Source organism: Ananas comosus, linkage group 9 (genome assembly GCF_001540865.1).
Source record: "Ananas comosus cultivar F153 linkage group 9, ASM154086v1, whole genome shotgun sequence".
Classification (NCBI taxonomy): Eukaryota; Viridiplantae; Streptophyta; class Magnoliopsida; order Poales; family Bromeliaceae; genus Ananas; species Ananas comosus.
In genome coordinates this window covers 4,337,746-4,354,881 of record NC_033629.1, presented here as the reverse complement: position 1 = coordinate 4,354,881, position 17,136 = coordinate 4,337,746, and the positions used below count along the sequence as shown (strand labels likewise).

The window sequence follows — 17,136 nt, the reverse complement described above, 5'->3', positions numbered from 1 at the left end:
TTAATAAAAAGTATAATTTTTAAGTTTCAAACTTGTACAAAAATAAATTTTAAATTTGAAAATTTTAAATTTCAAATCTGAATTTTAAAATCTAAATTTAAATTTTCAAATTTAAAATTTTCAAATATAAAATATAAAATTTAAATTTTCAAATTTAAAATTTAAAATTTTCAAATTTAAAATTTAAATTTTAAAATTTAAAATTTAAAATTTAAAATTTCAAATTTCAAATTAAAAAATAAATTTAAAATTTAAAATCCAAAATTTAATTTTGAAATTAAAATTAAAATTAAAATTAAAATTTAAAATTTAAAATATTGAAATTTGAAATTTGAAATTAAAATTAAAATTTTGAATTTTGAAATTTCAAATTTGAAATTCAAAATTCAAAATTTAAAATTTAAAATTTAAAATTTGAATTTTAAATTTTGAAATTTAAAAGTAAAATTAAAATTTAAAATTTTGAAATTAAAATTTAAAATTTGAAATTAAAATTTAAAATTTGAAATTTGAAATTTTAAATTTGAAATTTGAAATTTGAAATTTAAAATTTGAAATTTCAAATTTTAAATTTAAAATTTTGAAATTTAAAATTTGAATTTTAAAATTTAAAAATTTGAGATTTGAAACTTAAATTTAAAATTTTAAATGTAAATTTTAAATTTTAAATTTGAAAAATTGAAATTTAAAAATTCAAATATGAATTTAAAATTTCAAAATTTAAATTAATGTTAAATTTATACTTTGAATCGAAAATAAAAATAAAAATAGAAGTTTGAGTTCAAAATCAGAATTAGTTTTGGAGAACTGTTAGAAAATTGCGTATGATAAAACGCAGCGGAATAGAAAATCAAACAAATTTGATTTTTAAAAACTCTCGAGATCCAATCTCAAAAACCACGCAATTAGGATCCCTCATCTTCTTTAACATTAAAGGAGAAAAGCAAGATCGAATATTTACGTTTTTCGCGGATAGATCTTCACCTCAATTTTGATGATCGTAGAATCGGGTTCTCTTCAAGCCGCACACGTATCCGGCCTCTATAGGTATCCACACGAGGTTGATGATTTGATCGATGTCCTTACCGGGGTGCTAGCTCCCTTGCAAAGGACGTCTTTCTTGCTAGAATATGGAAGAGAGAGGAGAAGAGAGATGACGGCTAGGATTTTCCAAAAACTCTCCTATATTATATATAGGAATATATTCCTAATATGATGACAATTAAGGATAAGTATAAATCTAGATTTAAATTTATCTTTTTCTTAATTGGTTAGATCAATCAAATCCTAATTTGATTCGATTTGAACTTTATATTAATTTGATCAGCTTTTTTTTCTACTTCTGATTCTGGAGTTTTCAAAATCAGTTTTCAAATTCTAAAAGGTAGAATCAGATTTTCAGAATATCATTCCCAAACACTCTACTGAGCTCAAAAATAATTTTGGGCTCAGAATCATTTTTGAATAGCTAGGCCAAACACCCGCTAAACTATTATTATTATAACTAAAACTACTGGAAAATTGAACTCCAGGGTTCCTTGAATGCCAATTCATCCTTAAATTTTTTTTTAAAAAAATGATATAGTCTAAACCGGTGGGTGGGCTCCAGCGGACCTCTCCTCATTCGTCACTTGTTCTGGAAGGATAAGCCCGCAATCAAATCAACAACATTCAACACCCCCTCCTCCCCTCCCCTCCCCTCCCCTCTCTCCTTCCTTTTTACCCTTCCCAGAAATATCACTCGAAGACTGAAAACAGCCCCACGCCCCCTTCTTAATTTCATTTGATCGCCTCACCAATTATTATTCCACACATCCTTCCTTCATACACTTTTTATTATTATAAATAAATTTTAACTCTCAAACACATTGATCACCTCCCCTCCCCTCCGCTCCCCCCCCTCCCCTCACTAATTTTTAATTTGTTTTGTTTCCCGGCCCCCTCTTCCAACTTCCAATAATGGAAAAGGCTTCTTCCAAGGAGCTGATGAGCCTTGAGGAGTGGGAGTTCCTGGACTTTGGCCATGATGGTAGGGACTTGTCCCAGAAGATCTTCTTTGATCCCAAGGGGATCATCAACATGGATTACTTCATCTGCCCATCTCACCCCACTCCTCCAATCCCCCCTCACCCGGCCCATGTGGAGACCCACCAAGATGATGGAGATGGTGATGCTGATGGTGATGCTGGTGGCGGTGGCGGCGGCGATGGACCTCCTGGCAAGGAGTTCATCAAGGATATTCCGGTGGTGGTCTTACCGGACCAAGATCCGGTCTCCCAGGTCGTCTTCTTCTTCAAGAAGACCAGGGACGCCGAATTCGTCGACATGAAGATGGGCTCCCCCATGGCCGGCGCCAAGCTGATCGTGCCTCACGTCGAGCCTGATCCGATCTTGTTTGATGAGGAGGAAGGGCCTTACAGTTCTACGGAGGTCGCCGAGGATAAGGCGTCGAAGAAGAATTCGGCGGAACTAATTAAAGAAGAAGAGGAGGAGGATGGCGACAACAACATGTGTTCCGAAGACAAAAAAGGGAACCAGTTGCTGGAGGGAATCGGATTCACTGTGTGGAGGTGGAGAGTGAATGGGATCGGAGCACTCTGCTCGATTGGAGTGGCTGCTGCTGCAACCATCTGTGTCTTTATATTGGGCGGCAAGCACAAGCACCAGCACAAGCACCAGCAGATGCAGCAGCACCAGCACCAGCACCAGCAACAGAAGATCCAGTTTCAGATCTACACTGAAGACAAGGTTCCCGCAGTTTCATTTTAATTTCTACCAACTTAGTCATGCATCCGCTGTCGATTTACACTGTGCCTTCTGAAACTGTTTAATTCGGGTTGCAGAGGATTAAACAGGCGGTGCAGCAGGCCACGAGGCTGAACCAGGCAATCTCAGCAATGAGAGGAGCTCCCATCACAAGGGCTCACATCTCATTTGGTGGCTACTATGACGGGCTTTAATCCAAATCGGCCTTCGTGGAAGGATCTCACTCAACTTATGCCATCTTGTAATTACCATATAATTTTATTTTTATTTTGTCCATAGAGGGTTATGGCGGTGTTCTCCCATAGATTTGTAGGGAGAGGGAATAAATAGTAAATGGCATATATGGTTCGGTACTCGGGTGTGTATAGAAATGGAGGGAAATAAATTATTGACTAGTTACCGCGATCGGTTAGATCTGATGTGTACAAGTAACTTCGTTGGTGAAAGATGCATGGAGACCCCCCTCAACTATTTGCTATTATAAAATGAAGCCTGAACTTTTTTTTTTCCTATTTTCTTTGATTGAGATCTTGATGTTCTTTCTTTTGTTCTTCCCAAATTTAACTGAGATTGTGTAAATTTTGATAGTTGTAACTAATTTTTGGCAAATGAGAATTAACAGCCAATAATTGATAGTGGTGATAAATTAAATGAAGCCCCTAGGCAAACTAAATTGGAAAAAATTGAAGTCCCCAATTTAACAGATAGAAATTAAAATCCGAGGGGAGAGTTGTTTTAAAATGCCGTGAAGTTGAGGGGATCTTAGTAAAACTTAAAAATTTATTTAGATTTAGATAGTAAAGTTAAAAAGTTTGAAATATTAAATAGTCAAATTAAAGTAATTTATAATTCAGATAAATTTTATATATTTTTTATCTTGTTTATTTTATACTGTTATAATATAATGGATTAGAAAGTTATCTACAGTATCTTGATATGCTTCAGTTGCCAGAAATTCAGGAATTGTCACCTATCATGCTTTCCCCGATAAAGGGCCCGCACGATGCCGCATACACGAAAAATTTATAGCAACAAATTTTTATCATTTATTCTACAATATTTTTTGAAATTGTATTGAATCAGTTTTTAATTTACAGAAAATGAAAAATTCTCTTTATGGATACATATATAAATTTTTTTATAATATTTAATTAAATAATTTTATCATAATATAAATGAGAGAAATAATTTTATAGAGACTTAGAAACAATTAGGTAATTTTGTAGAACTATAGATCGTGTCAGACATATGATCAATATCAAAATATTTAAGTTAGTTAATAGGGTGAATCCCTGTTTAATCAAAAAAAAAAAAATTTAAGTTAGTTTTTGAAACATAATGTTATGTAAAACTTCAGCTATATCAAGGTACATATTGAATAACATCAAAGCGCATATTGAATAGGGAAAAAAAAATGCTAAATTATAAAAAGCTCGTTACACTTTAGCTCTTATTTCAGTTACCCTCTTGCAATTATTTAGCTCCATATATTTTGTCACTATCTCACGTAGGTCCAATTATTTAGAATAATTGTTCAATTCAGCTATAAAACTTTATAAAAATAAATTTGCAAATAAAGTTAACTTTAGGCAATGTAATATAATCATATAAATTGAATAAATTGTTCAATAAACTATCAATTTTATCAATAAAATAGAAAATTTTCTTTACCTAATTTTTTTAATATGTTTTTTGAGTTTTTTTTTTTTTTAGAGAGATAGCACGCTACCCACTTCGTTTATTTCAATTAGAAATAAACTTATTTGGAAATTTGAATCAACTAGGATTCGAACTTGGGACCTCGGGTATCAACTACCAAACTGTCAATAATATATTTTTTGAATTACAAATTAAATATATGTTGAGATGTAGAATAATATGATATGCCAACTAGTTTTAATAAAATTTTACAGCCTAATTTGTCATTATTTCAAAGTTTTGGATCGTTTTAAGATGGTGACAACATTTAAGGTGATAATTGTTGATGAAATTTTTAATGTAGTAATTGGGTGAATGATAGTAGAGCTGAAGTGTTAGGAGACTTTTTATAATTAGCCCGAAAAAAGAAAAAGTAATATTACTTGCATGCCCAAAATATATGTACAAACTTTATATTTGGCTCATCCAAAATTCATATTTTTATGTTAGCTCTTATCATTTTTTTTAATATTAAAAATAAGCAGCTAAACTCTCAAATGCATGCCTGTAATACCTACATCTCACTTTTGTGTATATAATTAAGTAGCATTTCTCTATCAAATTTTGTTTAAGCATATGGGCTGTGCCTGCAACTTTTGACATATTGGCTAGGAATTGATGTGTTATATCGCATATGAAAATTGTTATGTTAAATAAACTTGTTATTTTACATGGAGCATTATCAAAGTATCTCAAAATTAATACATGTTATTTTATAAATTAGGACCTCAGGTATCAACCATCAAACCTTTTGACACTTGTGCTAGGATTCGAACTTTGTTTATAATAGTGTTGTAATACACTATTATAGCTGAGAACAAAAGCAATAAAATCAAATTAAACTTTAAGTAAAATGGCTAATGAACTAAATCTCATAAAGCTGAAAGTTAAGATGTATCCATAATTTATCCCTTCATTTTTGTAACGATCCAGCATAAGAACAGTAATAAGCTGCTGGGCCCGAACAACGAGCTCCAAGATAATTCGTATTAGAGTGCGTGATCTTTATATTTCTAATTATAATCACTTTATCATCCAATATGAAATTATTGGTGCTATTTGGGCTATCAGGTCACCACAGATTTTTCTTGTTTAGACTGTGACGTTCTCATCTGTTCCTATGTTTTAATTTGGGCTTTGATACCAAATTTAAAAGATTTAACTCACTAGTATTTAATAACTTGTTACACTCCAACTATTGATCTAAAATTGCTTAAGTTCAATTATTAGTAGTAGAGTCCTAACTTTTATGTTTCCAATCATTAATTACTTTTTTATTTAATCATGAACGAAGAAAGAGGTTGTTTCTGCAATTTACCTTTGGCAAGTTTACAATTCCCAGTTAAATATATGTACATGTACTGACTATTGTTTCTGCAATTTACCATTTTTTGGGTAAATGGTTCTTTTTCTGAACTTCTACAGAAAGTTTACCTTTTTTTGGGTATATATATATATATATATATATATATATATAGTGTAGAACTGCTATGCTATCGAAAATATAGAATATTTGATGTTTTCGAATTTTTGACCTTTGATTAGGAATTGTATGGTTGGGATGATTATGGTCCCCCCTAGGATTAAATAATATCTCTAGGATTGAGTGGTCTCTACAAAATAATAATAGTATTAATCCAAAGATAAAAAATGATTAAAGGGGTTGATCTAAGAATCAAAAAATCCAAAGCACCAAATCCTCTATACTTTTGATAGCATAGTAGCTCTACTATATATATATATATATATATATATATATATATATATATATATATATATATATATATATATATATANTTTCGAGCTTTCGAGCTTTTCAAGTCTAATTCGAACGAGCCGAGTAATACTCAAGCTCGGCTCATTTAATTTCGAGTCGAGCTCGAGCGAGCCAAATATCGAGTCGAACGCGAGCCGGCTCGCTCATTTGCCAGCCCTATTAACTAGTATCCCGTTTAGTTTTGTTTCAACAAAAAAATCTATCTTCAAACAGAATAGTAAAACAATGTTTTTTAAAATTATAAAGTGATACACTCTTTAATCAAGGATTTTAAATATTTATTAGCATGAGCATATAAACTTTGCCGTATTGTGCCAGTAAAATATCAATATAATACAACCTCCGTGCTGATTGCACAATTCAAAATTCTCTACTATTTACATTATTATGTAATTTTCTCAATAAAATTCAAAATATCTGATAAAAATACATAATAAACAATTAATATATTTTGTTGTTAAAAACATAAATATTTCATACTATTATGTGTCCGTATAGGATGGATATTTTTTGTGACAGTTACGTATCAGTATGGTCCGGCATATACTATGTCGGCACAACTTTATGCCGGTAAATTTTCGGCACAACTCTGTGCCAGGTTACATAAATCTTTATTTTGAACAGTAAATATTTTATAGTAAAATAAAGTAAAACTATTGAATGGTTATGTATAACTTTTTATACCATAGGCTCGTGGAGTGGTAAAATAAAAATACACTATACAACATAGTAGTTAAGTATGATATTTTGAAGCACGAAATAATAAAGTAAAGATATGCTATTCTACGGCAGGAGCAAAATAAAATTTATCCAAAAAAAATTAAAAAAAGAATGATGCGACTTCATGTCGGGGTCTCTTTTCAGGCCGGAAACGTGGCATTAAACGAATCCCATTCCACCTCAAAAAGGGTCACTATTGTTTTTTTTTTTTTTTTTTTTTTTTTTTTTTTTTGAGAGAGAGAAAGGTAGCAGGATACCCGCTTCGTTTATTTTATTTAGAAATAAACTAAGCTGAAAATGTGAATCAATTAGGATTCGAACTTAGGTCTCGAATACCAACCATCAAGTCCTTTCGTCACTTGCGCTAGGGTCGGTCAGTAAGGGTCACTATTGTTAAGGGAAGCAGATGAAATGCGTTCGCTTTCTCAAGCAGTGCCACTTCGGCACAAATGTATTTATTTTGCATTTAGATTTTTTTCATTTTTCGTCAACAGAGATAACGACAGGTAGCGAAATTAGCTAATTGGATGTAATCTACAGAGAATATTAAGTTCAGAAACTAATGAAATTTCTTTGACCCTAATTTATCCACGAGAGGGGAAAGTCCAAAAGAGTTGGGGAGTGGGAGAAATATCTAGCACTCCATGCAAGAACCAAAGAAAAACTGAAAGGAAAGAACATGAATTGAACAGTGATTGGGCCACAAGGAGCCAGCAAAGGTTGGGTGGTTGTCCGTTGTCCTCAGTCCCGTACATACAAATGTAACGTTGCTGTGCGAATGAGTTTACCGATGATGGCGACCTCAAAGGGCGCAATTGGTTGCAAATGCGCACACGGCAACCACTGTTGGAAATGGGCTGCACTGTGCCATTTTCATTTTCATTTTCATTTTCATGCATGCATATGTTATTATCAATCTGATCTAATCTAGAATCTTCTAGCCACTATGGGACAGAGCGCATCTCCTTTTCTTGCCCGCTTCTCCTTTCATTGATGGCTAGCTGCTTATATTTCACTAGTCCAATTGGTTCAAGCGCTTAAAATTGTACTAAACTAGGAGGGTAAATTGTAAATGTTATCTTTTAAACTTTTGGGAGGAATGAATATTGCAAACTCCCAACTTGAGCAAGTCATTCATGTTATCCTCTTCTGTCAATTATCTTTAACGGGAATTGACAGAGTTGCATGCCTATCTGACTAATCAGATTAGTCTTTTGGCAAGAAAATTAATGAGAATTGACGGAGTTGTCTATCTGACTAATCAGATTAGTCTTTTGGCAAGAAATTAATTATGTCCCTCTATCAACCAACTGAATTAAAGAGAGAGCAAAGTGTTGAGGGAAAAAAAAATTTATTTGGAGGTGCTAGGCTAGAAACAGAATGGAGGGTGACGCTGATCGGATCAAGACTTTGAAAGTTCTTCTTTAGGATGCGAGTCGGCTCGTAGGATGACTCTCAAATGTGCCACTAGCAAACCAAGCGACTCAATTGAGAAGGGATTGGCTCAACTGGGTTCGTCCTCAATTATTCATAATTGACCCAAAAGCAAGCTCGGCTGAATGAGCTCAACTATTTATATTTATCGAAAAAGTGGAATTACAAGTGCTGTTACAGAAATAAAATCTACTCCTAGAGAAATACTGAACCACGCTCTTAACTAAGCTCCGAAAAAGAAAACTAACAAGAAAATCTATGGACTATCTCCAGAAAAACTATAAATGCCGAAAATAAAGGATATGAATTTGTTGTGGTCTCTTGCTCGTGTGAATGACCCCTTTCATCGGCGCGTTCCTATTTCCTTGGGTTATGCCTCGGCTGATCCCTTGCTAGCCACAAAACCATTCCACCACGACTTCAACTACTCCCGCCTAAACTGCCCTTCTATTTTAGGCGTACTCCTCCCGACCTACGATGTGTTGCCTTTTGTCTCGCTCCTGTCATTTTACTCACGTGGCTTGAACTATTTTACCATCTGGCGCTATTTTTATGGTGCCAATAATGGGCCCTACAGTATTCTTCGTAACAACCGTTTCAAGTGACTGATATTGCTCTATCAGCAGCCGAGATCAAACACCGCGGGTTCAACGGTTGAGATTCACCATCCCCAATGGTCATAATACTTTTTCCATTTGGCGGCCTTGATTGGCCATGCCTTTGGTCATTTTGTACTTGATGTTGTCCTTCGACGGCTACGATTTTTTACGCCCTTTTGTCTTACCTAGGGTATTAATTAAGACATTTAATAGTTGATGTCATCTCGTCATCATCAAAACTTATTTCAAAACTCCCTCCGATGACTTCATCTTTCTTGCTCTTCTTCTCGACTCTTCTTCTTCAACTCCCCTTTTTCAACTCTTTCTCTCTACCAGAGACTTTTTTCTCCAATGGCTCAGATTCTCCCTCTTCCTCATCTCCCAATGTCGGCTTCTGTCTTTTGAAACTACATGTGATCGACCCTTCCCGCTTCGTCCTCGGCCCTTTCTTTGTTGAGGCTACCTAAGGACGACGACTTTCCTTTTTCTGCAGAAAGGCTTCCCTTGTTGGCGGACATCGCCTATCTTCATTTCTGGTCTTGTTTAGGTCAATAAGAAAAAGCCTCCGTACCTAGCCTAGCATCTCAAAAGCATACCTAGCTTGGTTGGATCGAGTCGAAGGATTGTTTACTGCTCTGTGGCGCGACGTCGAGATTTACAATGCCATCCAACTTGAGGACTCCTCCCCAAGCCGACAACCTTTTTCTTGCTGCGGCTTTATGTTTCTGGCTCTCTACTTTGAATACTTTTCTTTTCTAGTCGAGGCCTTTCACTCCAACCCTCTTCGATGTGGTGGCGATCCTCTGTCTCTGCCCACACGGCACCATCATGTCCATGGCCTATAACCTTGGCGGCGCGACAAAGTTCGAGGCCTTTCTAGACCCAAAGGCAGACCTAGCCTATACCAAATCCATGCAGTGGTTCGCGGGTCAGACCTCTGCTCCAATCACCAAGAAAGAGCATACCTTCTCCTCTACTGGCTCTGTCATAATTTCTTCTACACTCGATCGCAGAAAATCAATTCGGACTATGTCCCAATCGCCATTGCACTAGACAACGGTGAAAAGTTGGTGTAATGCATCGGACTTCTCCAAATTGGGGAGTCCTAGTGTAAGTATGCCCTATGAAGCAATTTGGATGATTTCGGAGTCGTTTAGAGGGTGTACGAGTATTGCCAGCACAAATCGGATGCAAAAACTAGCTCTGAGATGAGAAATCTACATAAGCTGCGGATTGTCACACTGTATACCGGTACCAAAGGGGGGTCCCGGAACCCTGTGTTGTGCCCAGAAAACTAACTTTCGGATTTTGCGGAACTGGACCCTTAGTACCAGAACTAAGTGCCTGAGTACCAGTACACCAATTTGAGTACCGGTACTCAATGTTACGAAGTGTAGAATTTGAATGGGTGCAAATATTGGTATTTGAGGGGTTTAGTTGCAAATGTTGGGATATGTTTAATACTCCAACGACCCCTTCTTCTTTTAATACAAGAGAGTCCCTCACTCTCTATTACACCCACACAACCTCACTTCTCTCATTTTTCTCTCTCTAGAGCTCTTTCCAACCAAGGGACTTGGAGAGATTTAGCTTGGCAAGAGGCTTTGGAGCAAAGAGTAAGCCTAGTGCAGGGAGAAGCTTGAGGAGAAGAGAATCCTAAGGTGAGGTTTTGATATTTAAACCGTCTTTTATTAGTATTTTGGGAACTCCTATGAGATTCTAACCTAGGATAGACAAGAAACCCCAAAAGAGATTTTTGGTGTTCTTGAAAGGGTGCAAACCCTATGGCAAAAATTAGGAATTTTGTGGAAATGAGGTTTTTGGTGAAATTGATCTCTTGTCTCCTTAATTGAAGGGTAAATCGATGCAAGAAACAACTCAAATTGGGATTTCGATCAGCCTACAGTGTTCGAGTGAGAGAAATTGTTGATTATCATTCGTTAGCCTTCGGTCGAGCTAAATCAGCGAAGACAAATTGCGAGGCTTGGTTTTCCCAATTCTAGACGTCGATACGAGGTAGGTGATGCTATCCGAAATAGTCGAGTTTTTTTCTATGTCTAAGTCACTATTTTTTGCCATGTATCATATTGTATGGGAACTATATTCTAGGGTCATATGTAACTCTGGTTAGTGGTTGCATGCTTTGAAATGTAAATTGGAGCTTATAATTGTATGACATAATTGTTAGAAAATTGCATACTGTAAAATCGCAGTGGAAATAAAATCAAACAATTTGATTTTTTTTTAAAACTCGAGATCTGATCTCAAAAACCACACAATTAGAATCCCTCATATTCTTTAAAATTAAAGGAGGAAAGGAAAAATCCAATTTTTACCTTTGCGCGGGTAGATCTTCACCACAATTTGATGATCGTGAAATTAGGTTCTCTTGAAGCCGCACACGCGTTCAGCCTCTATAGATATTCACACGAGGTTGGTGATTTGATCGATGTCCTCACCAGGGTGCTAGCTCTCTTGTAAAGAACGTCTTTCTTGCTAGAGAAAAAGAGAGAAGGAAAGAGAGAGGAAGAGTGATAACGGCTAAGATTTTTTAAAAACTCTCATATATTATATAGAGGGATATAATGCTCTTTTAATAATATAATAACTATTAAGGATAAGAACAAATCTAGATTTAAATTTATCATTTTCTTAATTGTTTAAATCGATCAAATCCTACTGTGATTAGATTTGAACTTTATCCTAATTTGATCATATCAAATTAATAATGCAATATTTGCACATAAGTCCTCTCATAATTTACTAACCGTTAAAAAGTCCTCTCTTATAACATTTATATTTTGATACTACTAATTTGTAATAATTACAATTTAGTCCAATTATCAACATATTGACAATTAGGCCCTCCGGAGATTCAAAAATCACGATCTAGCTATCCAATCAATCACAACCTCTTATCTGTGTGACCCTATAGATTCTATTCTATTTAGTAGTGAGATATATTCTGATCACTATCAACAATATCACTGAAACTCCTTTCAGTGGATTGGAATAATTCCAACTCAGCCCAATGAGAATTATTGATCATCCAGATAATTCTCTAGATAAGGCTATTCCATATCCTTGCGGTGTTGCATTCCCCTCTCTATAAGCCCTGATGCCCTTATCAGGTTCAAAATAAGTCAGAACTACCATGCATTGTGAGACTAATCTTACTAGCCTTAGCCGATCGACCTTATGGGGAGCCACACTCCACCCACAACGGCTGTCAGCCGAGAAGTTGCGCTCTACTCACTGTATGATCCTAGCTCTAATAAGACTCATCTGATCATACTTTCCAATTGGCTCTGATACTAACTGTGGCGCCCTACTTTCCAAGGGATTCACCTATCCTAGAACTACTATAGTCGTAGACTCATTCATCCCTCTTTACGTTTTAAGTCTAGTCACTGCCTAAAATATTATAGCCATATTAAAAAGTTTTTGTCCTACTATACCTTATATATATATAACTGTTCCAAATTCTGGGAGTGTCACATAAACCCCCTCAACTAATAGATTTGAGGGAAAAAAAAAAAACAAACTTGAGGAGTGAAAGACTAATATGTATTATTAGGCCCAAATCCATAAGCTTGAAAATCATGGTTACTTTTCTAAATAATGTAGTGAACTAATTTGGTGGGTTTTATGAAAATAACAAATTCAAGGAGAAACCATAAAAATGCGATTTGATAGTTTAGTACACTTAAAAGAGTTAAGTTTCGGAGAGTGGACGCATAGGCTCGAGTGAGTTGATTAATTAAAACTTCTAAATAGAAAAATCAATTCAGTGTTTATTGGTGATAGTATAGTGGTCTTGATAATGGTATAGTGGTCATGATGATTTTTGGAGTAGAATTCAAGAGTAGGAGTCGTGTGAGTCGATGTATGCCGAGTCAAGTAGTAAGGATATGACCTAAAGTTGACAGTGAGACTTTAAATCTAATCCTATCGTCCATACGCCAAAGGGTACGAGTAAGGCGTCGAGGGGCTAGCGTATATCATGTCGAGAAACTTTATTGGGCGCGCGGCACTCAATTGGGTTGAGAATGGCTGGATACATACACAGCTGAAAAAGTACAACCCAGTTTGTATGCCCTCAAACACTTTATTATAAATTATTATGGACTCACTCCAATTGAGTCTATGCATTTACTCCCCAAGACTTAACTTTTTTTCATATATACACTCAACGGCTATACAACATTTCTGTAAGTTTTCTTTCAATTTATCACTTTCATAAAATCTCTCATGACGCAACCCAAGACTAATTCGAGTCGCAACCGTCGTATCTCCTTGCAATTCAAACCCGATATTCAAATTTGAGTCCTATGAAGTTCTCAGCTTTTAGATTAGAGGGATGTGACACCCCAATAGTCCCACATCGGATGGGAATGGGGTTGTCATTGGGTTTATAAGAGACTTAGACATTAGTAATAATAACTGGGCTTAAGTATTTTGGGCTGTGGTTGGGCCCAACGAGTTATTATTGCTAGTGGGCTGGGTCGTTACATTTGGTATCAGAGCCGGTTTACCAGCTGGACATGTGTGGCGAGTCTCGGCTGAGCCAGGGTCTGGATGACGGGCTAGCGAGACGAGTCTCACATCGCCTAGTGATCTTGGGCTGTGTGTGTGATTGGACTGACGAGGACGTCAGGTCCTTAACGGGGGGAGTCTGTGACACCCCAATAGTCCCACATCGGATGGGAATGTGGTTGTCATTGGGTTTATAAGAGACTTAGACATTAGTAATAATAACTGGGCTTAAGCATTTTGGGCCGGTTGTTGGGCCCAACGAGTTTTTGTTGCTAGTGGGCTGGGTCGTTACATGGGACCTACATCTAATAGTACTTGGAGGTTAATTAGAGCTGCGCAATAGAATATCTAATCATACATGCAAGTTATATAGAGAGGAGCTAGAGAAGGTGGGGGACAATAGTTGGAGGGGATGGGGAGGCATTATTGGGTTTTTATTGGATTTTGTGATTTAAAACTTATTAAAACCACTTGAGGAGCCCAACAATTATTAATGGGCCGCTTGGGGAGCCCAACTAAAATTTTAATGTGAGATGTTTAGTCCCACATTGGAAAACAAAAGGGTGTTTGTTGTTTTTATATATTGCTTTATTCTCAAGCTAGTTGTTTGGAAAAAAGTGAGAGTTATGCTCTCGTTTATATACACACACGGCACTAGCCAAGCCGAGCCTGGCCGGGCTGCGGCGCGCGCGATCTGTACACCCGGTTTATTTTATTTTGTCGGTTTTATCTTTATTTTAATACTTATCTTTTTACTAATCCTAAAACTAATCCTAATCTTTATCCGTATAATCTTAGGCCCGAGCATACCTAAAGCCTCTCATCTTTTTCTACTTTCTTGATTTTCGCCGAGTTTTCTTTTGCTCGATCTAGAGCTGGTTGGGTTCGTCTTGCGCCATCTTGGAAGCGTGCCGACGAGGTGGAACGTGGTCGTTGTATCGCTAGGAGTAATTAAATTTTTGAATTGGTTTTTAAAGAATATTGTAATAAAAGATCAGAAAGTTTTTCTAACAATCTAGAAGCGAAATTCTTTTTAATCTTTCTGTTTCTTTTATTATAGTAATTAAAGTATTTCTTTTCTACAAATTAATATATAACTCTTACTGTTATTTTTCTGAAATTCAAAACTGTTTTTTGACATAACAGTAGAATTAATTTGTGAACAGATTTTGTTTTATTATGGAGGATTCGGCGAAATCGTTTACTTTTGATGGTCGTAATTTTAAGAGGTGGGAGAACCAAATGAGGTTCTAGCTTACTACACTTGGGTTGGTTTCTGCTATCTCGGATTCTGCCGAGAATATCTGCACCTGTAGGTGCAGCCCAGAATGTGGTCAATCGACCGCTTACTCGAAGCCAAGCCCAGACTGGATCCACTCCTCCCACTACTGAAACTGCAACTACATCTGCAACTACAACCGTACTCCTGTTGATCACAACATGATCAATTATCATTGTTTAAATCGGATTCTTAGTACCCTATCTAACAAATTATATGACATCTACTGTGGTGCTAAGACAGCTAGGGAACTTTGGACATCCTTAGAAGCTAAGTATGGTCAAGTTGATCCTACCCAGAAGAGATACCAGGCGTCTGATCTAATTAAATTTAAATTGGTAAATAGTAGGTCTATGTCTGACCAGCTTCATGATTTTGAGAATATAGTTCAGCAGTTTAGATCCAGTGGGGTAGATCTTGATGAAAGTTTTTTAGTTGCCGCCTTTATAGATAAGTTGCCACCCTCTTGGTCAAACCATGCAAATGATCTTAAACATAATCAGAGAGAGCTATCCCTGAATTATGTCCTAAGATCCATTAGGATAGAAGAGTCGAACCGAGCTAAGGATAAGAAGCCCAGTGGACCTTCAACCCAAGCCAACCTAGTAGAGAATCCCAAAAGTCAGGGTAGAAACTTCTAGCCTCACCGAAACTTTAAGAAGAAGCCTTTCTACCGAAGGAAGTTCAACCCAAACTTTAAAAAACCTAAACCTGAGGAAAGTGGAGGCAATTCTGGTTGTTTTGTGTGTAGGAAGATGAATCATTTTGCGAAGGATTGTTACTTCCGCAAGAATCGACCTTTCGTACCTAAGAAGAAGAAGGAAGCTTTACCTGACCGCCAGATGAATATGTTGACTGCAGGGTCTGACCCTTCTGACTCCACTATCAGGACTCGTGTGGAGGATCGGTGAATATAGAGAATGCAGCCTCTTCTTACGTGCTAGGGACAGGTCGAGTAGATTTGAAGCTGACCTCTGGGAAGACCTTAACCTTGCACGGAGTCCACCATGTTCCCGACCTTAGGAAGAATTTGATTAGTGGTTCTCTTCTAGCTCAGCAGAGTTTTAAGTTAGTTTTTGAATGTAATAGGGTAGTTATAACGAAAGGAGTGAATTTTGTAGAAAAAGAATTTTTGAGTGATGGTTTATTTAAATTATTTGTATCTTCTCCTTTTATTAATGAAAGTGCTCTTGTGATGAATGTTATTTCTCTTAATATTTGGTATGGAAGATTGGAACATGTGAATTTTAATACTATCAAAAGATTGATGCATTTTGATTTGATTCCTAAATCTAATTTACCTGATTATAGATGTGAAATATGTGTGCAAGCTTGTCACGCCCCGAGACCGATACCAATTTGGGCCGGCCCGAGCACGTCAAACAGACACCGAACGGACAGAGTTTCCCCTATCCGCCCAAGGCTCATCACATGTACATTTTCATCAATAGAGAAAAGCACTAGCGGAAACATACACAAACGGCTTACACGAGGGTAAGCAATAGCCATTAGTGAAAGAATAAGGAAACTAAACATTCACTTGTACTATGATTCATTTTTTGATCATATACATGCATTCATCTGGTTCATTTTCGAATTCCTTACATTTCATTTCATTATTTCTTTCTTACATCACATTTACCTCAAAATACACATTACATTCTTTTCTTTACATCATTTACCATCATGTACAAAAGATGATCATAGGGTACTTTACTACAAAATGAAACCCAACTTTGGTGGCCTCTGACTAAGGCGCGATACCTTTACCTCGGTCGCTCGCCGGCTCGCTCGGTCCCGGCTCTGTGGAAATAGTGGGGTGAGAACTACAACAAAGTTCCCAGTGGGTTCGGCCTCAACATCACCGACTTTCCCACTAGGACTAACTCAGGCATAATAGAAAGGATAAGCTGAAATATAGTAACCAATCTACAACATGATGCTAATATGCCTGAACAAAAGCAAGGAATATGCTCAACATTAACATATGCAGATTATGCAAGTTCTTTGTTCTTTTCACTTTACTCTTTGTTCTTTGTTCTTTATTCTTTATTCTTTAATCTCAAGGCTAACCCGGGGGTTTCGCCACATTAACTTGCTTCACATTAAGTCCATCATCGCAGGAACTCACCCGCTAGGACCGTCCTTCGGGTTTACTCCAACCCGTGATGCATAACTCCGGAGCGCATCGCCCGAGGGGGAGCGACCGCCCTCGAGCACGGAACTCATAGCAAGTATGATCGAATCCTTAACTCAAAAGATTGTAAGTTCAATCTTGACTTTACACTAACTCTAGTGTTCTTTATTTCACTTTATATTGCCACTCT

At 36.4% G+C, this 17,136-nt stretch overlaps 1 protein-coding gene and 1 long non-coding RNA gene across 2 annotated transcripts; both read left to right on the top strand.

Moving 5' to 3' along the window:
• Positions 1,680–3,278, top strand: LOC109715811. The gene is made up of 2 exons (XM_020241003.1): positions 1,680–2,748; positions 2,844–3,278. The coding sequence occupies exons 1-2, from the start codon at positions 1,960–1,962 to the stop codon at positions 2,958–2,960; spliced, it is 906 nt and encodes a 301-aa protein (XP_020096592.1). The 5' UTR covers positions 1,680–1,959; the 3' UTR covers positions 2,961–3,278.
• On the top strand, positions 10,501–16,240 carry LOC109715848. The gene is made up of 3 exons (XR_002217764.1): positions 10,501–10,655; positions 10,850–11,010; positions 16,121–16,240. It is a non-coding gene; the product is annotated as an uncharacterized LOC109715848 (long non-coding RNA).

Excerpts from the sequence above, each read along its gene's own strand:
- LOC109715811 (XM_020241003.1), top strand. The coding sequence starts at position 1,960 with ATGGAAAAGGCTTCTTCCAAGGAGCTGATGAGCCTTGAGGAGTGGGAG. Across the intron at positions 2,749-2,843 it reads AGATCTACACTGAAGACAAG|AGGATTAAACAGGCGGTGCA; the intron begins GTTCCCGCAGTT and ends TTCGGGTTGCAG.